Source organism: Octodon degus, unplaced genomic scaffold (genome assembly GCF_000260255.1).
Source record: "Octodon degus isolate 3935 unplaced genomic scaffold, OctDeg1.0 scaffold00042, whole genome shotgun sequence".
Classification (NCBI taxonomy): Eukaryota; Metazoa; Chordata; class Mammalia; order Rodentia; family Octodontidae; genus Octodon; species Octodon degus.
The window spans coordinates 12,679,820-12,700,826 of NW_004524618.1; the positions used below are offsets into that span (position 1 = coordinate 12,679,820).

Genomic DNA, 21,007 nt, shown 5'->3' on the forward strand with positions numbered 1-21,007 from the left:
CCAGGGCTGAGCCCCTACTGGGCAGGGACATGTGCAGCAGAGGATGCGTGCTGAAGGCAGGCTGTGCTTTGGGGAGAGCCCCAGAACACCGGCGCCATGATGGAGCACACACTTTTTCTCATTTAAGGAAAAAAATAAAAAATAAAAAGTAAATAAATAAAATTAATAATAACAAAATAATATATATATATATATATATATGTATGTAACTTATAAACTAGCAGGGAAAATGAACACATTGGTATATTTTTTATCATCTTAAATATATATAAGTAATAGAGAAACATCAAGTTTAAGGGAGTCTTTACAGGGACCCAGAGAATATGATGTATTTACTGAGCAAAGGAAAAACACAGCTGAGATGTGGATGTTTCTGTATCCAAATTTCCGATCTCATTTGAGGCAATGTGGGTCAGGAAAGATCACAAACTGTACAAAGGAGAAAGGAAGGGGAAGCCAATACGTATGTATAACCATCTCAACTAGCACAGACATGATAATCATATCACACATATGACAGCTAAGATAACTATACTACTAAATCATCTTTTTTTTTTTTTTTTTCTTGCGGAACCAGGGATTAAAATCAGGCCCTTGCGCTTGCCAGGGAAGCGCTTATTCCACTGAGCCATCTCCCCGGCCCTACTAATTCATCTTAATTCATTAAAAAGAAAGGTTTGTGCCCATACTGCTTGGACAATTAGATGTCTATATCTTATACTCTAAGTAACTACTTTAAAGATGACAACAGGTAAAGTATTAACCATTGCTACTCTATTACCTTCTTTTGAATTTTTTTTTCTCCCTGAAACTATTTTTTAAAAAAGTCACAAACTGTGATCTCATGAATTCAAGTCAGATTGTATCTTTTAGCATTTTAATAAAGTCCCAAGTAAAGTAGAGTAAGAGCAACTGATACAATGAATTAGGTAATAAACTTTCAAGTACAAAACCAAGACTTCCAGAACAACTTCCTTTTTCAGTTTATTAAAACAAAACTACATTTCTGTGCTTCTCACAATACATTATCAGGCATAAAAATCATTTCCAAGTAAGTTTCACTCACAAAAATCACACAGCATTATTTTACAATACTTTGTAGTAGTTCTTTTTACAACACTAACATTTCTTTATACAACAAAAGCTTTTACATCTTCCATCAAGACATTTAGCCCTTTAACTAGAAATAAGGTCAAGAGTTTCTTTCAAAGCAATCATTAGTTTGTATTAAACTAAAATGCCAGGTGGCAACTCTCAGGTTCCTAAAAAGAGTATTTTAAAAAATTGATTTATGTATCATAGTCTTATAAACATCAGTGATAGATCCTATCATTTCTAAACACTAGAACTATCTAGGATAAAAATCTCATTCTATTATGCAATTTTTCTTCTAGATCTGAGTTACATTATTAACCCCAATTACTCTTTATATTAATTAATTCTATTTTCAGTAAAAAAAAAGCCAGGGTTATTGACGGCTGGTCTTTCCATCACAGGAAAGTGCGAGGTCCACCTATATTATAATTTTCTGTGCTTATTCTTTCCAGAGGAGAAAAAAATACATCCATTCAATGCAACATTGCATGTTACAAAGTGCAAGCAAGCTTTGCTTCAGTGCCACCTGTTCATATTCTCTGGTCTCCTTAAAGAACTACCTAATGTAATGTTTCCCAAAATGTTTTCCACAGGATACTAGAAAGAGGTACAGAAGTGTCCCCAAAGGGAAAAAGGTCCTGAGGTCAAGATAGTTTGGGAAATCCTGGGTTAAACAGGCTACTCACTGCCAAGGCTGAGCCCGGATCATGCTAAAGTGGACTGTAAGTTGCCGAGTGCAAGCTCAGTTCCCAGCAGCACTTGGTACAAAGTGCAGCTTACAGAGCGCTCATGTTACCTGGAGGGATGTGGGAAGTACTTCCTCCTCTCCTCGGGGCTGTGGGAAACCCTGCAATCTGAACTTCCATTCATGACACCCAGATGTATTTTCTCCACTCAACCTCAGGACTTCATGAGATTTAACAGGGCTGAGAAGGAAGACGTAACGCTTTCTCGGTCCCTTACTCCACACTCTTCATTCTGTGTTTGCCTTCTCTTAGATTTTTAAAAGAGCAAAAATCCTCACTTCTTCTGAATTACTTAAGACATTCTCATTTTTAAAAACAATGCACTTTCATATTGCTCACTGTTTTTTTTTTCTTAAACTTGACTCACAGTTTTCCCCTGAAGGGCATGCATTTCGGTTGTACAGAAATGCAATAGAGTAAACTGTAATAAATTATTTACAAGCACCTAGTTTGATTAACATGAAAGCCATTCACTGTGATGAAACAATGAGAATTTAATCTATTAGCAAAACAGTGCTATCTGGAAGCTTTACTGTGATGACTTCTTCCCCAGCAATGAGGCACTGAAGAATGAATTGTGCTAAAATTAACTCAAGGGTCAGCTTGTCTGGATGAGCATAACTTTGGTTGAGATTTTTCTTCCTTAAAAAAGGTTTCAAAGCACCAGTGAATTACGAAAAAGCATGCGTATTTATCCTCACAGTGAGTTGAGTGGCGAAAGAGCTCGCAAACTGCATTCCCCAAAGCATGTGATTCAATTTTTTTTGAAAACAACTAAAAAGAATAAAGCTAGAGAAGCTACAGATTCTCACTTCAGGCTGGCAAAGCAGCAGCTCTTTGCAGAAGGAACAGGCAGAGCAGACGTCCACTGGGGAGCCAGTCCTGGCCTTGGCTTTCCAGCTCAGAGTGTGTGATCCTGGATTCACAGCTCAGAGGACAAAAAAAAGAGAGAAAGAAATAGACAAGGAAGGAGAGAAGACAAGAGAAAAGGAGGGAGGAAGAGAAGACTGGAAAAGCGGGGGCAGACAGGCAGGCAGGTAGACAGGGAGACTAGTGAAACATTTGATTCTCCAGTTAAACACGCTGGGGGACAAACAAGCCTCCCTGGGCAACCCCAGAACAGGCCAAGGAAGTGTTCCTCTACCCTAGGTTAGAAAACACAAAGTTCAAAGGTCAATAGCTCACTCAGAATTATCGGGGTTACAACTTACAGTGACTTAAGAGTACATGAGTCACACAAACATGAAAATATGTATTTTACACACAGAACATGAGACGAGCAGAAGGGGCTCCCAACAGCACAGCATCGTCACGAGTTTCAAGCAAGATTATTTCATACAGTGGGAAGTATCACTCAGTATCCCTCTCCCAACATACACGATTTACAAGGTATTATTAGTGTTTAAAATCCAAACTTAGGAAAGCACAATTAATTCTCAATAGTTTTATATGACTCCAAAGAATTTTGCAACAGTCATCAGAAAAAACTCGTTTCATGATATTGTGATGAGACAGTGAATTATTAGAAAAAAATTTTAACATTATGCAATCATTATCACCATAACTACCATAATTACCAACTATGCTCCTGCCTCACAAGAACACTTCTTTCTATCCATTAAAAGCAAGCACCTTTCTATAATTATTTACCTATACATGGCATTGGGCCTTAGGCATTTAAACAGTATAAATTTCTTAAGAAACATGATTTTTTTCCTCAAAGCTAAAAATCCATAAATGCCTCCAACCATTTGCCAATCAGTAGTTCGCTGTACACATCACTCAAGTGTACACTACACAAGTGAACAGCTGTCACCCAGAGCAGGGTGCAGGGGACACTCTGTGTGCAGCACAAGAAAGCCCTGGGTCAGTGGTCTGCAGCCAGGTACCGGCTGAGATCAGAGGACAACACGCTGAGCTAACCAAACTAGAACTCCTGACCTTTGGTTAGAGGATTTCTAAGAAACAAAAGCTGTACCTAGCCAAGGCAGTAGCTATGACCCAAGGGGCGAAAAAGGGTACTAACGTAAAACAGGAGCATTTTTAAAGACTCGCTGGTCATTTAAAACTCAATGGCACTTTTTCAACAAACATCAGTTTTCTGTGCCAATTTTCAGGCCAACTTGACCTTGATTTTTTTTTTTTTTTTTTTTTTGAGACAGGGTCTTGCTATGCAGTTCAGGCTGACCTTGAGCTCACTTTGTAGCCCAGGCTGGTTTCAAACTTTCAATGATCCTCCTGCCTCAGCCTCCCAAGTGCTATGATTACAGGCGTGCGTCACCATGCCCAGCTTTACCTTGAATTTTGCCAGCCAAATTTATCTCCTGATGTTGGCTAGCTGATAACAATCTCTCAATTCCTGACCTACACTAATACTGCCTGTTTTCATGTAGCTCTTAAATGCTTCCTAAATCTGACTGCAAAGAACACTGCACTAATACCTGGGCACAACGTCCCCAGCCCATTCATCTACAAGGTGCTCTGGGTTCCCATTCGGAATTCAGCCGTTATTGACAAATGTAAGATTGAAAAAGAGTGAATGGATGATTCCATTATTTTTAAAGGAGATAATAACCATTAATCAGAAAATATAACAATGAATTACCCAACAGCATCATGAATCCTACACAGGATTCAGTTCTAGCACATACTTCTGTGTCCATCACAGCAATTAGTCCTTAAAAGTTGTACTTAAAATGTAAATCTTTAATAAACTTCAAAATAATTTATTGAGACGTCATCTAGAAACCTACTGATTACGGGCTGCAGACAGAGGCCAGAGGCCTCCACAGTGTTATCCACAGGCCACTGCGTCTCGGGCCGCGACGAGCACAGTCCACAGAGGGAGAAGGCACTTGTCTTCCGGAAAGTCACCTCAGCACAGGGCAGGCCTGGTCATGCGAGGGCGTTTGGGCGTGAGGCCAGAGGATGAGCATGCGAGGGGCTCTCTCCAGCCCTTCACCTACAGCACCACAAAGCTCAGGATATACTCTAGCAGTTTCTGCCGGTTGCATTGAGGTAGGAAAGTGCTGCTCAGTTCTAAAACAGATACTCTCTTCTGCTTGGTCTCTTTGAAAACCTGAAGAGAAAACTTAGAGTAAATTAAAAGGAAAAAGAAAAAGAAAAAAAAGGGAAGTGAACATTCCTGTCACCAAGCCTGACTGCACTGTGTCCTAGACTCTGAAAGGCAGTAAAAGCCCACGAAGCCGAGGGCTATGGGCAGCAAATGTGGCTGTGACACGTGTGTGCACACGAGGAGGGTGCGTGCAGCTATGGGGGGGCTGCCCCACGTTCAATCAGTACACTATGCTTCACACTTGTTGCTACATGTCCCCCAGGGAATGCCACAGTGAGGGGACCTGGAACACTCCTGCCAATACTAGTAAAAGTGCAAGGGTTGATGTTAACAACCAAAAATCATACAGAATGATGAAAAGCTAAGTAATAACAAGTTCTGGAGGGATTCTGGAAAAAATGGAACCCTTCTCCACTGTGGTGGGAATACAAATTAGTGCAGTCCCTGCAGAAATCCATGTGGACTACTATTATGGACTACTGGACTATATTGGAATATTTTGCTGAATTCACACACCTACAATATTTAAATGACAATGGAATACCCATCTCTGACAAAACTAAACAAAAAAGGGATACAAATGAAGGGCCATTTTGTATATGTGTATTCAAAATAGGACAGATACACAGCTACTTTCTCTTAATTCACTGAATAGAAAGATTTGTACTAATAGTGTTTGTAGACAGGATATCCTGTGTGCATCTTATACTATGAATAACCACTATGAAGAAAACAATATGTAATGTATTAATTACTGAAAGTATCCTACTAATCGGTTTTGGAACTGTCTCATTGCTATTTCTTTCTCAGTAAAATAAATTATTAAAATAAAATTTAAAAAAAGAAATCCGTGTGGAGATTCCTCAGAAAACTAGGACTGGAGTCCATTCAACCTAGCCATTCCCCTTCTGGGAATCTGCCCAGAAGAATTAAAAGCATCGCACCACATCGATACAGGCACGCCCATCTTTATAGCAGCACTGTTTGCACTAGCTCAATCTTGCAAACAGCTCAAGCGCCCATCAGCGGATACAGCTGTGGTTGGCTTACACTGTGGAGGACCGCGCTGCCTTAGGGAAGGGTATGCTCAAGACAGTTCCAGGAAACAGGTGCACCTTGAGTGCGTCTTCTCAAGTGAAATAAACTGGACACATGTGTGTAAATACCTCACGATTTCCCTGGTGTGAGAAGCAGAAAGTGTAAATAAGGACTGAAACTGGGCACTAGATATTGTGACATAGAAAAGGTTCAAGCGGAACAAGGCAGAAGAGAGGAGAAAAGTTAAAAAAAAGAGTGAGAAAAAAAGAAAAACCGGGAAGCAAAGCTTCTGTAAATGGGGAGGGAGGAGGGATGGAAGGGAGCACAGAGGAATGGGAGAAAAAGCACGTTATGTCAGGTGTGGGGCTAATGCTCTATGATGAATGTGATCATTACATCCATCTAAAATGTACCAATAAATCTGATTTTAAAAATGAATAATTAAAAGCCAAACTTGCAGAAGCACCTTGAAACATACCAATATCTATTACATATAAACAGTAAGGAATAAACGTAAAACCAGCAAAATTCAGGGATAGTCAAAAAATCCATGCTGAAGGGCATCTCCTTCAGCCTGCTCCTTGCCATCCTTGTTTCCAAGTCCTCTCACCAGAACTATTAGAAAGGGCTTCTCCTGAGGTGCCCTCCAGCACAGAGGGAGACAAGCACATGATCTAGGAACAAGAGTGAGCACAGTGTCTTTGGCATAAACAGTAAACACCTACCCCAATATCCTTAAACATCTTCACAGCATTCTTCACGAGACAGTATGTGGCACTCTCGGCTGCAGAGAAGCGAGAAAACCCAGTCAGTGTGCAGGTCCAGTGTGAGCGCAGTCCTAGTGTCCGGAGCCATCTGCACGTGCATGTGCAGCAGAGAGGAGCCAGCAGCCCGGGCAAGCTCCACCTCTGCTACTGGACACCTCTGAGGCCACTTCCAAATTATCTGCTGTTTCTTTAAACCTACTCTTGTCTTTTAAGAAGCTGAAGGGAGCAGAGAGAAAGGAGGGAGGGAAGGAAAGAGAGCTACCTAAGGCATTCTTCCCACAGGGTTTGTGAAAACAAGGTGTATACATTCTATGGACTTCAGAGTGACACATAAATGACCCCTCTACCCGTGAAGCCAAAAGCAGCACAAGTCTACGGGTCAGGTAACAAGAATTCTAAACCCATGTCTGGCCATCAACAAGGTATATGAACTCGGTTTCCTCATCCAAATAGTAAAATGACTAAATTATCTCTAGATCCCCCTTGCTCTAAAATTTGATTCAACATAATTTTAGTTTCAAGGATAACTATCTAAAATGTTATCTGCGCACCAAACACTACTCTTGGAAAAAAGACGACAAAACGGCAACACTCTACAAGATGGTCAGGTGTGGAGCTACTGAAACGTCTTGTGGGAACGCAAGCTGGCACAGCACCTATGGTGCCTACCAAAGCTGAACAGGCCCACAGGCCACACCCAGGCAATTCCATCCCTGTATCTGCACAGAGGCGTGCATACGACCAACACAAAGAGAACGCGCACACAGCCCTCTATGCCAGCAGACCTGAGCTGCAACAACCCAAACACCCATCACCAGCAGAATGAGTACAATGTGGTGAACATGCATCGGAACGCAGCACAGCAGGAAAAAAAACTGCATCCAACATGGATGAACCTCACAAACAATGTTAAGTGAGGAAAGCCCGATAGAAGAGTCTATAACTTGTTTAATTTAATACGACATATCAAAGCAGATAACACTAATGATCTACAGAGATGCCAGGATAAGTCTGCATTTTTCTAATTTTCTATAAATAGATTTCTATAACATTTTTTGACAGTTTTAAAAAGAGGTCAAAAAGGTTCCCTAACATACCATAAACTGCAATATTTCTTTCTGTCCTGGTTAGCAGGTACTTGTGCAGCTTTTGCAGATATTCAGGCTCAGGAACAGGACCACTGAAGTTGTGAACAAAGATGGCGGCAGAGCTGTAGGCCTCCAGCAAGGGCCCAAGGAGCCGCTGCAGGAAGGCAATGAACTGCTGGTGCTCCTTGGACTGGCTCACCTGAGGGCGCAAGAGAAGAGATGAGGGCGCAGGGAAGGAACAAGAGATGTAAAGCAAGCTGCCAAGGATGTTCTTTAAAGAACCAGGCAGGTGAGAAGGTAACCACTCACACAGCACTACACGCAAGTAGCCTACTGCTCCTCTTGCGAGAATCTGTGGTAAGTAACTATAACTACTGACGCTGAAAATAGCAACTACTGATGAAAATGGCTGATCCTGTTCTTTCATGCAATCATTCACTTTTAGTGTTTGAAGCTTGATTTCCTTGATCACCTAGAAGACCTTTTCATAACTGAATGACATGATTATGACACACTGTCATGACTGAAAATAGCTGCTGCTGAGGCTGAGCTCTGCAGCCACTCAAGTATACCCGGGGCCACCAAGACCACCTCAGGCCCTCCCCGGCTCCCACTCTCTGCCCTCCCTGGGCCTTCACCGCAGTCTGGCACCATGGAGGGGTAAGGCCATAGTAAAAGGTGCCTCTCACTGTCCCCCTCAAGACACACAGGCTCACTTAAGCCTCTTCATGTGTGGAAGCAAGACCACTGCCTACTCCCGAATTTGATAATACTCAAATAGTTTCTAAGTGTCACTTGAAAATAAAAATATTGCCTCACAGGAAGCAGAAGCACAGGTAAATAAGCAGGCACCGTGCATTTTGTAAAAGGGACCATCTGTGGCCTCCTTCCTCCTGACTTTCCAACCCTCATTTCCTTTCCACTCACCAATCTCCAAACTAGCTAGAAGGTACCAGCCTGGAGAGACGGTGCATTAGATACAAATGACTGGACCAGCGTGCGACCTCATCTAGTTGTACTATGAGCCACCTCATCACTGTGAAATACCCGAGTTCTTCACCAAAGTACCTTCAGGTAGCAATCTCGCTGCTCCTCACCAAAATCACTGTCTTCATCTTCTTCATCACTCCTCCAAGACAAAGGCTCCGGAAGCTTCTTGTCCCACTGCTGCTCTGCAAGACCAGGACTGATATCTTCCTGCTCATCTTGCTACGCCAAGGAGATGGCCAACAGTAAAGGAATATGCATGGACACGAGGAGAGCTGCCCGGCCGGAGCCCAGGCAAGGCAGGCCTTTCTTCTCCGTCCCCTCCCGAGGTTCAGCCATCCCCATCACCTCCCTGTCCAGGCTCACAACCACCCAGCAAGAGCAGGGGAGGAAGAAATATAGAGGCTTGGAGAGGTGGGTACAAGACAGATCAAATAAAAATACTCTCACATCTTCTAAACTGATACCTACCTACCTCCCCAGGCCCTCCTCTCTTCACTAAATCTCTGGAAGCTAAAAATCTCCTAAGAGGAACATGCATTTGTGCAGGCTGTGAGCATACCAATATGCACATCTCATCTTAGAATGCAACTTCTGAGACGTGTGCTAGGTAATACCACTTAGACAAAAGAAACTGAAACGTTAATCCCCAAAGACGTTTACTGTCCTCCTTGCTATTCCTCTCCCCTCTCATTTGGGCATGACTATAGAATACATAATTATTAAGTAAAATACTGGTAGGTATAGTGACTTAAGAAAATGAAGAGCAAGAAACTAAATGACAAATTAAGGAAGACGTCCTCTTACCTCTGCCACTGTAAGGATGCCGTACTGAATAAACCTTCCTACTGTTTCATGGCAAACTTGGTAAAACGTCTGGCAGGGCTGAAAAGAAAAGTCATGGCAACCTAAGTGTCACTGTTCTGCACTTCTCTTCTCAAAGACAAATGCTTATGACGCAGCCACCAAATCCATGCACTCAGTCGCCTAATTCCACACAAGCCCTGTGATTTCCAGCGCTCACTCTTGATAAACGCCTAGTGGTGAAAGGCTCAACCAGGGCAGAGCTCTTTCCCCCCCGACCGGCAGCGCACATAACGCAGCACCACCAGCAGGGAGCGATGCCGAGCGCAGTCTCCTCCCCTAGAGGAGCAAATCCTAGGCAGAGTGGCTTCTCAGGACCTGCCATGCTCCTTTTTTTTTGTAAGACAAGCTGTCTGCAAAGCCCATCTTACAGAAAAGACAGTTCACAAACATAGTGAAGGAGAAAGCACAGCACTCCAAAAACTCAGGGCGAACCCAGTCGTACATCCTACAAAACAGCTTCTTCCCCCACGAAGAACCACCCACCAACCACATAGAAAGAGGATGCAAAGGGGCTATACTCCAAACTTAGGTGCTCATAAAAGGCCCAAGACGCACTCACACGGGGAAAGAGAATGTTAGAATGCAAATAAAATACGGTTCTATTTGACAATTTTGAGGGGGAAAATACATTACTTAAAATATGTGCCCCTTCCAAATGTCTAAAAGTGCTGCTACAGACACACACTTGTACTGCGGAACCGCAGCTCCCTAGTCACAAACTGACGGGGTATTAAACAGAAGGCTATTAAAATGGCTCTGACACTCGTCACCTGTGGTTTACCAACTGCAGGTGGGTGAGTTAATTATTGACAAACACTGCCCCAGAGACTCCTGCACAGCACAGGCACAGGAACTTGGGCTCTGACCAACTGAGCTGGCTCAACAATCTGTCTTCTCACGCCTCAGCCGCATGAAGGCTTCATGGGGCGATGCGCCAGATGCCAATCGAGCTAGCTACTGCTGAACTGGTTTGGTGGGCACTGACAGCCATGCTGAGAGCAAAAGCTCGCAAGAACAGCCAAGAGTTTCGTAACAAATAAAGACAGCTCATGTTTTCCCATGAAATGTCAAATGAGAGACACCAAGTAACCAGGAAGAGCCCTCACTCACGAGAGAAATGGTGCCTTCATTGGAGAGCAGATAGCACAGGCTGGCAGCCTTCCGCACCAACTGCTCCTGGCTCACCATGCTGCCAGAGGGGCCGGTGGGCCCTCCCGAGGCCCTCTTATTCAGAACTGCGTACAGGCTGCAGGCTAAGGAAATAAAAGGCAATAATAAAGTCACTGCCCAAATATCTCCAAGGAAAACTTCAACTAGCCCTGATAACTTGGGTTTACCTTGAGTATTACTTTATCAAAAACAATGGCCCACATTTGCTACAGAACTTCAAATAAAATCCCACAGGATTTGATTCTCCTTAGTCCAAGATCTAAACTACATCAAAGTTCTTTCTAGGAGCTGGCCATATGATAGCTCATTAGATTAAAGTTCCTGCTTAGGCAGACACAGGGGCCAGGGTTCAATCCCCAGCCTGCTATGCTGGCTCTGCTCCCCCCCCCCCCCGAGATGGTGATTGAGACTGGGCATGGTGGCACACACCTGTAATCCCAGCACTTGGGAGACTGAAAACCAGGAAGGATAACTACAAGTCCAATCTGTGTAGTGAGAGCCTGCAAATCCTGTACTAAATATGTTAAAAGAAAGAAAGAACTTTCTGAGAGCTCATTCCCTCTGCTCTCTCTCCTGCACGTTCTCTAATGGCCGAGTCTTGCATCTTCCCTGCCCTGGGTGTCATCTCTGGATTTTCAGCTTCTAACCAGCAAGCCCTTCTACCTCCCCTCCACAATACTAAGTATGCTGCTATGCAAATGTCAATTCAGTAGCTACCTGCCATAGTCAGAAATGGTGACATGGCAACTGGTTACATGTTCATTTGCACACTAAAACTAGAGCAGTGCAACCCTCCAGACAGGGGCCACCCTCCAGAGTGCACCCCGGGATGTGTTTCAGGCCTCTCTACTTCCCAAGAAAAGGGCTGAATATGTTCAGGCCTGACCTACCTATGATAGCCTCCATGATAAAGACATGAAGTACCCCGTTGCTGTAGAAGTTGAGTTCAAAGACGGATGGGACAGTTGTGCTGGGAGTAATAAAAAACTCATCATTCCTGCTGGTGTGAGTGATTGTGACACAGTTCCCCAGGAGCTGTATGGCATGCATGACAACATCTTCTGAATTTCCTGAGAACCCCAGGTCAAAATCACGAGCCAGAACCTCCTCCTTCATCACAAAGAAGTCTTCTACCAATGTGGAGAGATCGATTCCCTAAACAGAAAGAAACGGCGCATCGTCACAGCAGAAAACACACTTTCCAGAAGGCCAAGGGACCAGGATCTCTCGCCCCGGCTTTCCCACAGCTTGTCCTTCTGCACCTAGAGAAGCAGGCCCAGATCACCAATGTAGAGCAAATCAAAGCTACCCTCAAGCTTCAGAACTGTCACTGATATTCCACCTGGTGGAGACTACTTCAGCCACACCACATGACATGAGGATGGAAGGACTACACAAAGAAGGGAAAGCATTCTGACAATGAGAAGCGCTTTTTTGTTTTTAGCAAAAATCCCCTTCTTTTTTAAATTATATTTGATAACCATATACTGGCACTATCTGGTGTTGAGAACATGGCTGTGAATAAGACAGACATGATTTGTCCCATAGTAGAGCTTAGACAAGTGCGCTGCAAAAGGGTACTCTGTATCTGAAATACAAATCAAAGTACTGCCTCTTCACTACCAGGACATAGAATGTGTCAGTGAAGTGCACCTTAGTTATATTTATCCAAGAATGTCTTATTACTACATATATTAAATAACCTGACATTTCCCCCCCTGGACCCCTTTTCCTCTACCAAGTTTGTAAACCCCTTCGGGCAGGTCCTTCTCTTATTTCACTGTTTATCTCACCGCACTAGCTGGGTAGGTCCAAAGCTACGTTAAGTGTCTGAACAGCTGACAAGCATTCCCCGGCTTCAGGCGCCACCAGGGACCTGCCTGTACCTACCTGTCTGTGTCTGTAGAGAAGCAGGCAGGCCACGATGTGGGTGGACATGATGGCACAGGACTTGCTAGCAGCTGCAAGGCAAACACAGAGCTTAGTTCTATGATTTTCTAATATAGCTGAAGCCCTTTTAAGGCATGTGAATTGTAATCAGGAGCATTTAAAACTATAAAAGCCTCCCACCATATATCCTCTAACTGCAGCTTTCCAAAAGAAAATCACACCATTCCTGAGTGTCGGGAAGATGGAGCCTCCTTAGACACTACTATTCAACACGCCAGTCCACCAGGTCCAGCACCAACGCAGGCCGGAGCATGAGGGTCTGCAGGATCAAGGAGGCCTCCACTCAAGTACCAAGACCCAAAGGACAACCAGTTCCAGAGCTCTGCTTGCCACCCCTTCGTCATGCATTTTCACTCACTCTTTGCCACCCCTTTGTCATGCATTTTTCACTCACTCTCCTTCCCCACTTTAATAGGACAGGGCAGTAAAGACAATAAAAGGAGACTTGAGGTCAAAAAAACCTGGGCTCAAATCCTATCCTCAATTATAATTCATTTCACAACTTGGGAAAAATTACATAAGTTTCTGAGCCACAGTTTCAAAAATACCACACACCTCACCATGTGAGAAGGAAGTAAGGTCCAGGCAAGAACTCACAGCAGGGGGTACTCAATACAGCTTCACCCTCTCTCCTACCTGGCCCAGAGATGAAGATGGGCACAGAATTGCTTTGATATCACCCAAGTGCACCCTAAGCACTATGAATTGTAGAAAATTATCATACAGATAACCATGTGAATTTCTATAGAATAATTTGAAATATTACTTATGAGTTTTCTGAGCAATTACAGTGAATTCACAAATCACCCCTAATTGAAGTTTTCAGTGTTTGAAAAAAAAATTAAGTACCATATTTACATCATTAAAAATACTATTTATGAAGAGGTCTTTAAAAGATTAGAAAATGTGTCATCAGTGGAAAATAGCACAATACAAAGCTGTTGAAATATTTTTAGAGATCTGACAGCAATACCACTGGCTACTGGGGTAGCAAATTTATTACTTACTTCACCTCTATCCAACTTTTCAATACTTAACATGTATTACTTTCTGCATCCAGATCATGGGCAGGGGAGACACACAATCAGATATGCTTAGGAATGAGGACTTCGTGCTGGGGACACTGCACAGTAGTACAGCACCTGCCTGGCATCTGTGTGGCTCTGAGTTCCACCCCTCAATACCTCAGAAAGCAAAAGAGTCCTCTGGTGGAATCAAAGTAAGAAAAGGAGGAGCCAGGATGGAAGGAGTGAGCTGAAGGAAACAGCCCTCCATCACAGCATCCGCACCACGACTGGGTCGGCACAGGCATGGCGAAAAGACCTGGGGCTGGCTGAGTGCTAGCACCAGAACACAGGTCCAGGCTTTCGAGCGGCCTCTCTGATGGGGTACAAGCTGCACTGAAAGAAGGCTTGCGATGCCTAACTCACGCTACCCTCGGCTCCGAGCTGAAGTGCAGTGTTTCTGCCCTGCTACTCCACCACGCAGACCAGAAACCCTCTGAGTACAGAACCATAAAGGCCTCCGTTTATGTTCCCCTCAGCTACAACACAACCTTAGTGTGAGAGCTATTTATTATTTCCTGAATAAAAATACTCATCAGGTCAGAGGAGGAAGGGACATACACATATAAACGTACCAGTTGTACCTCTAATTAGTTGAAAAACACACTCATAAGCAAAGGAGGCCACAAATAATTTGGATAAAACTGTTAAATAAAAAGACAAGAACTCCTACCACACGAGCAACTAATGCTCACAAAATGCTGGGTGAAATTTTACTCCTACTCCCTCAAATCCCCCAATATCACCTTCTTTCCAATACTCTACCTCTTACCACTGAGAGATTCAGTAACTGGCCAGAATGGCAAACTAACCTCAGCAGATTCTGACACCCACGAGATGTACATGGCACCATGTCAAACCTGAATTGCAGAACTAAAGACTGCAGAGTTCTACTTACTGAACAGAATGTGCTCAGCCAGATTTGCAATCAGCCTTCTTCGGAAGGCTTCATCCGCTGCATTGCGGGCCTCGTTGCTGGACATGTCTATGCCTTCAGCAGCAGCATCATTAGGTCTGAAAAGATTTAAAATCAGTCTCCTACAGCCCCACCGCTTTGCAGGGCAACTGCATGGAGTGATCTATACATGGACGGGCTACTTTAAATTATTACAAATTTTAACTTAAGCCACAGATTATTTCAATGGGTTGTTTCCTTCCCTAATATACTTTTTTTTTTTTTTTTTTTTTTTTTTTTGTTCCGAATGCCTGCAGGGCAGGTCTGGCTGGCTAGAGTACTGTGGGGATCAAACTACAGCAACCTGAGGCTGACAGGTTTGTGGAAGTAGTCACTTAAAGAACTGAGCTAGGGCCAGGCCCCCTATACTTTATTATTTAAACATACTCTCAGGTAAAGTATGTTATTTAGTTATTAGTAGGGAGTCCATTGGTATAATTAAATTCAAAATTCACTGCAGAAAGCAAAGCAGCATGTTTTAAGACATGTCTGAAAACTTAGAACCTTCACTGATTAAAGGAAAAATATCATCTCAAATTTCTCTAAGTTATAATTCAGTCTGAATTCTGGAAAATTCAAAAAGAAGATAGTGAGACCCTGTACACCCTATAGACCCTTTCCTAAATACATTTTAAAAACCACACACACACACACACACACACACACACACACACACTTCAATATCCTTAATCATATCAAAAGAAACAATACTCCAGTTAGGAAATGAGTAAGGAGCAGCATGTTCTTAATCAAGTTAATGAATCTACTTTTCCCCACAATTATTAGAAATAATAGTTAATTGAGTGAAAGAAAGAACAAACAAACGAATGAACAAACGAAGCTACAAACCTTACCTTGCAGGAAGGATAGCTGGTAACAACGCTTGCTCCAGAGTGAGGGGAGCAGACACGGGCTTCTGATTCTGACTTTCTAAATACTCCTGGGGGAGGGAGTGGGGATCATGATCAGTAGTCTTACAGTCTCACTTTCATGTTAACGAAGGAAATATATTTTGATCTTCAAAGGTTAAAACTGTTTATACATAAGCCATGCTACGGAGCACGGGAATATGTTCTCTATCCTAGACAATCTTCAGAAATTCAGAATAACATTCACAGAATATTAAGCATGAAATTTAAGGAATGAAGACACAAAGAACAGAAAGATGCTTAAATTAAATCATTGAAAAATTTTAACTTTTGTCACATCTTCATGGCAATTACTTGACAGTACCAATATTAGTAATAGTAATAACGGTACCAGTGATACTCTTTGACGACAAAGCAGCAACCTGAGAGCCACGTAATGTTCAAAAGAACTTCAGCTGGGGAGATAGCTCAGCGGCTTAGTGCCTGCCTGGCGAGTACTAGGTCCTGACTTCGATCCCCAGTACCAAAACACAAAATAAAAGAATGTTTGGGACAGGGAGATAGCTCAGTAGAATAAGCACTTGCCTGGCAAGCACAAGGTCCTGAGTTCAATCCCTGGTACTGCACAAAAAAAAAAAGAACTTCACTCCAAGAGCAAACCGTATTAAAGTGGAGAAATTAGGCCAGGGAGGTAGCTCAGCGGCACAGCACCTGCCTGGCAAATGCAAGGTCCTGAGTTTGATCCCCAATAAAACAAAACAAAAAAAAAAAAAAAAAAAAAAAAAAAAGCAGAAAAATTGGGCAACAGTTAAAAATAAAAATAAAAAACCAAAGAACATGTGGCAAAAAATGGTGAAGTTCCTCTTAAGCTGAAAGCATTTAAGACTAGAAAACATGGAACATGACAGCACAGAGGCAGAACCTTTTAAAGCTGAGGCAAAGACTAGAATAGAAGTAAGGAAGCCCTCTGCTCCTTTCCCTCAGGTTCCCTACCACCCTTTTCTTTCTCCCTGGCTAATCTGGAAATTTTAAGAATCTAAAAGGACCTCAGTGAGCTGACACTCCCAGACCTTACTGAGGATGACACTCTCGGGCCATCTGGGCCCTGTATTCTGCTCAGGAGGCTGCAGCATCGCCCTAACTATCAGTTCTGCCCTGCTTATAGCAGTGAGCGTTGAGCCTCTGATCTTCCAAAGACAGGCATGCTCTGGTGGAAAGCTGATGACGCGCCATCTTTACAAGAGTCCTCATTGCAGAAGAGCAAACAGAGACCCCAGTCACACAGCAGTAAGCATGGAGCCAGGACAGAAGCCCAGGTTTCTGTTCCAGGTCAGCGTTTAGCGTATTTTTTCCAACAGATTCTCACCTTTAAGGAAAACGGTTGGGCAAAATCCACTCTGACATATCCATAGTTTTTTCGTAACATTCTAATAACACCTCTTGCTACACTCCAAAGGCTCTCATTCTTCTTAGGCTTGCCCTAATTTCAACAGCAAAAACAAAGCAAGACTATAAGAAATAAAGTTAATATACATATATAAACATTTATATATATATATATATATATGTATATATATATATGTCATATATATTTATATATTCTTTTTCCAAAGAATTTGTTTATAGAAACCATAGGTTCATCTTGAAGATTAATGAATACAGAAGAAAAATAAATGTTTCATTAATTGAGACCTGTCAGAAAATGTTTATTATTCAAAGATGCTACAAGAGACAAAATGTCGTTAGGTGAGTAATTCAGTCAATGGAAAGCGTTTAACACTAGTTCATTTAGTACAGTGTTCACAGAACTCACAGATTTATAACTGTAAGCCACTGATGGGCAAAATGACATTACACCCTGAAACACTGCTCTCAGTTCTCAGACAGAAATAAGATACCAAAGAAGCCACTGATCTGAGGTCTGCTGATCACTGGAGTATAAATACCTAACTTTAAACATTAAAGGCCAAAGTCAGCTTCAAGTGGCCTTTGAGCTCATTATTCATTTAGAAAGCATCTGCTGGGTATCTACAGAAGGCACAGTGACAACCCGAGACACAGAACAAGCAGGGTAAATAAACATCAGGGACACACAGTGACACCCATGGAGAAGAATTCCGTCCACGTAATCACCTCAGTCTACCACTTAATATCTTAAGCCTATATAGTTGTCAAGCATCCTTGGACTTTTAATAAGTTTGAAGCTAGAATTCTGAAATAAGCACTTTGCCCAAGACCTCCATGCTGAAGCAGAACAAAATGAAATTCCTGGAGCACCCTTATACTGCTGGTAGAAGGTGCAAACTAGTAAAACAACTTCTTACCAACTGCTAAAGTGATGGACAGCATTTACTAACCCTGCACACACATATCATCACAATTATACATATACATTGTTTTCTCTATCAATTCTTTTCTAGGAAACTAACCAGCAAAACATGTAACTTCCAAAAGAAATGTGTAAGAATGACTATAAACAAACTTTTTCAAACAGTACAATAAATTGAAGTTTATTCACATTAGAGTACTAAACAATTATGAGAAGAGGGCAAGCCTATATAGCAATGTGAATGAATCGCACCAACATCTCGGCTTGAGCAATGGAAACCAGATGCCAAGAGGAGAACCCACCATAGCACGGGTTGCAGTACAAAAGTCATCACGTCAGCAGTGGCCTGGGGAGACTAAGCCATTTATGTGAAGCTCGGTATGGACGAAACTAATCTGCTGTGTCCGAACTCGGTCAAGCGGTTATCCCTGAGGGGTGGACAGCAGGAAGGGTGCCAGGGGAAGTGTTGCAGCCCCGATAATATTATTCCTTGTTCATGCAACAGCCAGCTAGCTAGGCCGTGTTCACTGCACCGCAACTGCATCTGCATGCTCATGACTTGTGCATTCTTTGATAACTACTAGACTTGGATTTAAAAAAGCACTGAAAAAAATTACTTCTCACATTAATATATCATGCTTTGCTGATACAACGCCACAGTTCTTCAGGTTCATTAAAGTCATCACGTCAGCAGTGGCCTGGGGGAGTAAGCCACCACACGGCCATGCCACTTCCTCTCAACAGATTCTTCCCAGGCTCACAACAGAGACAAAGCATACTCACCATGCCCGCCCACCCACCTGTGTTCAATGCTCTGAAATTAGTGAGCACCGAGAAAATGCAGGTAGCTGGTTCTAAAAGTAAATCTAAATGCCAACAGAAAATGTGAAAAGCAAAGAAAACTTTTACGTAGGTAATTGTCTCACCAGTTGTTCGCCATTGTAGTGACCCTCAATTATCCGATCGTAGGAGATTCCCACAGGTATTATCAAGATGTCTGGGATTGTATTGCTAGACAGAGTGTCGACCACCACGGACAAAAGTCCTGCCCGAGCACAGGAGGTCCTCCCACTCCTGGACCGTGTGCCTTCCAGGAAAATCTCCAAGAACTGCTGTTGCCGGAGTAGCTCAACTATGTGCTAGATATAACAGGAAAGCATGAATTTAAAATCCTTTAGCTTAGAATGAGCTCAGAAAAATTAAATATTAAGACAAAACTAACTTTATTACTGACAAAATATTTCACCCACACCAAATACAGCACAGCAGCTCTGCCAAGCTCATATTTTAATGACTAAAAAGCATCAAACTCATTGCTAAGCAATAATCATTCAAATTACTCTAGAACAGTTTTCCTAAGTTTCAACTCAATCTAGTCTTTCTCCTTCCACCACAATAGCTAACATAATGGCTTTAAGGATAATCAGGGATCATACGCACCCCATGGAGCAGAGCTCTATAGAGAATATCTTTCCGCCCATCTGGCGTTTCATCAAGCCTCCGACGTATGAAAAAGCCCCCAAGCTTATGGATCAAGGTACTGTAAATTCGAGAATACATGAATTATTTTTAAGGAAAACTATAAAAAGGATATAAAATTCCAAACATCTGCTGTTTAGATATAAACCACATGTGCTGTTTGAGCGCAGACAGCAGAAGCGTAGACTTCCTGTCACTGACGTGGTTGGCTCGCTTACACTCCTTGGCAGCCTGTAAGGACTGCTCCGCAGAACAAAGCTTGACTGCAGCGCTTCCAACCCACGGGGTCTGCGCAATACATCACCCCACGGGGGCGACAGGGCAGACTTTAAGAGGACAATGGAACACCTCTAAATTTTAAACCCTCTTCAGTCTCATGGCACACAGCCTTCGACATGCTGCAATCTGTTCACGGCATGTTCACTACAAAATGAACAAAAGCTCCTCTGAGAAAATGCTCTCAAGTAATTTAAAGAGGTGAGATAAGAACAATTTTATCAAACTAAAGCCAAGCATAATCATCTCTACAAAACATAAAACAAATGTGTTTTGTTTACACATACACAGAATCACAATTACCTTTACAACCCTATTTCTTTTTCTATAACACAGATGAATTCTGACATGAAGCTGAAATTTTGTAAGCCAGTGTTCCCAAACTCACAGCCTCTTCCTACTCTATTCAAATAGAATGATGATATAAATAAGAAATAAATATCAAGAGCGATAGTGTATTAAATATTAATATACACTTTTAGTGGCCTTACAGTCAGTATAAGGAGGCCGCAGTGCAACACTGCCAAAGCTTAATATCACTCCTTGAAATAAATTCATTATGAATGAGATGAGCTATTTACAAAACTAATGCAGTGTTTGTGACTTTGTAGGCTGGAATGTAACAAAGTAAAGCCCCAAATAAATAGGCTATTATCTAGTGCTGAGTCTGAAGGAATCTACAGTTGGCTATCAGAGGGAAGAGGGAGCTAAGTGTGGACTAAAAAGTTCATGAAAATAAAATCTACTTATAAGAAATTACGATGCACTAAGGACTTTCAACAGATCCTAGCTGAGAGCCACACATGACAGTAGGGTTATATGAGTTATCCGACTACTCCAGGCAAGGCGTGTCTGCGCCCTGACAGAATGTTCTAGTGTCTTTCTCATTTGGCTTCCCAGGTTTCTTGACACTGGCAAAGGTGCTCAGGAGAGTCCACGGGTGTTCTAATCCCTGGAAGGGCATGTCTGCCCTGTAGGGTTCTATCACAGTATCCTACAGCTAGGTCTCCATTTCACATTCCCATCTGGAGTATAAGCTATTTGGTAGCGAAGACTATGTGTCTTTTTCGCTCTTGCCTAACCCACAGCTGGATAAGTATCACTGACAGCATGAATGAATGGGTTCCTTCGGCTGGTCACGTGGATCTGAACGTTAACAGAGCTCTCAGAGCCTAGAGAACACCAAGCAGGCATTAAGGAGCCGCTCCATGGATCCTAGGGCTGAAGCCCAGATTTAGCAGCACACAGAGG

The 21,007-nt window shown here is 42.6% G+C and overlaps 1 protein-coding gene across 4 annotated transcripts in view; it reads right to left on the reverse strand.

Moving 5' to 3' along the window:
* Positions 1 to 4,058: 4,058 nt before the first annotated feature.
* Gpam (glycerol-3-phosphate acyltransferase, mitochondrial) overlaps positions 4,059 to 21,007 on the reverse strand; it is a 66,144-nt gene continuing 49,195 nt past the window's right edge. For all 4 annotated transcript variants that reach the window (XM_004631532.2, XM_023715595.1, XM_023715597.1 and 1 more), the window contains exons 10-22: positions 19,442 to 19,541; positions 18,928 to 19,140; positions 17,039 to 17,152; positions 15,658 to 15,743; positions 14,747 to 14,862; positions 12,725 to 12,795; positions 11,725 to 11,989; positions 10,775 to 10,917; positions 9,605 to 9,682; positions 8,879 to 9,019; positions 7,820 to 8,009; positions 6,681 to 6,739; positions 4,059 to 4,920 (exon numbers count right to left, since the gene is read on the reverse strand). In XM_004631532.2, coding sequence (XP_004631589.1) covers positions 4,804 to 4,920; positions 6,681 to 6,739; positions 7,820 to 8,009; positions 8,879 to 9,019; positions 9,605 to 9,682; positions 10,775 to 10,917; positions 11,725 to 11,989; positions 12,725 to 12,795; positions 14,747 to 14,862; positions 15,658 to 15,743; positions 17,039 to 17,152; positions 18,928 to 19,140; positions 19,442 to 19,541 — 1,693 coding nt within the window. In that variant the 3' untranslated portion in view covers positions 4,059 to 4,803. The remainder of the gene's footprint in view (positions 4,921 to 6,680; positions 6,740 to 7,819; positions 8,010 to 8,878; positions 9,020 to 9,604; positions 9,683 to 10,774; positions 10,918 to 11,724; positions 11,990 to 12,724; positions 12,796 to 14,746; positions 14,863 to 15,657; positions 15,744 to 17,038; positions 17,153 to 18,927; positions 19,141 to 19,441; positions 19,542 to 21,007) is intronic.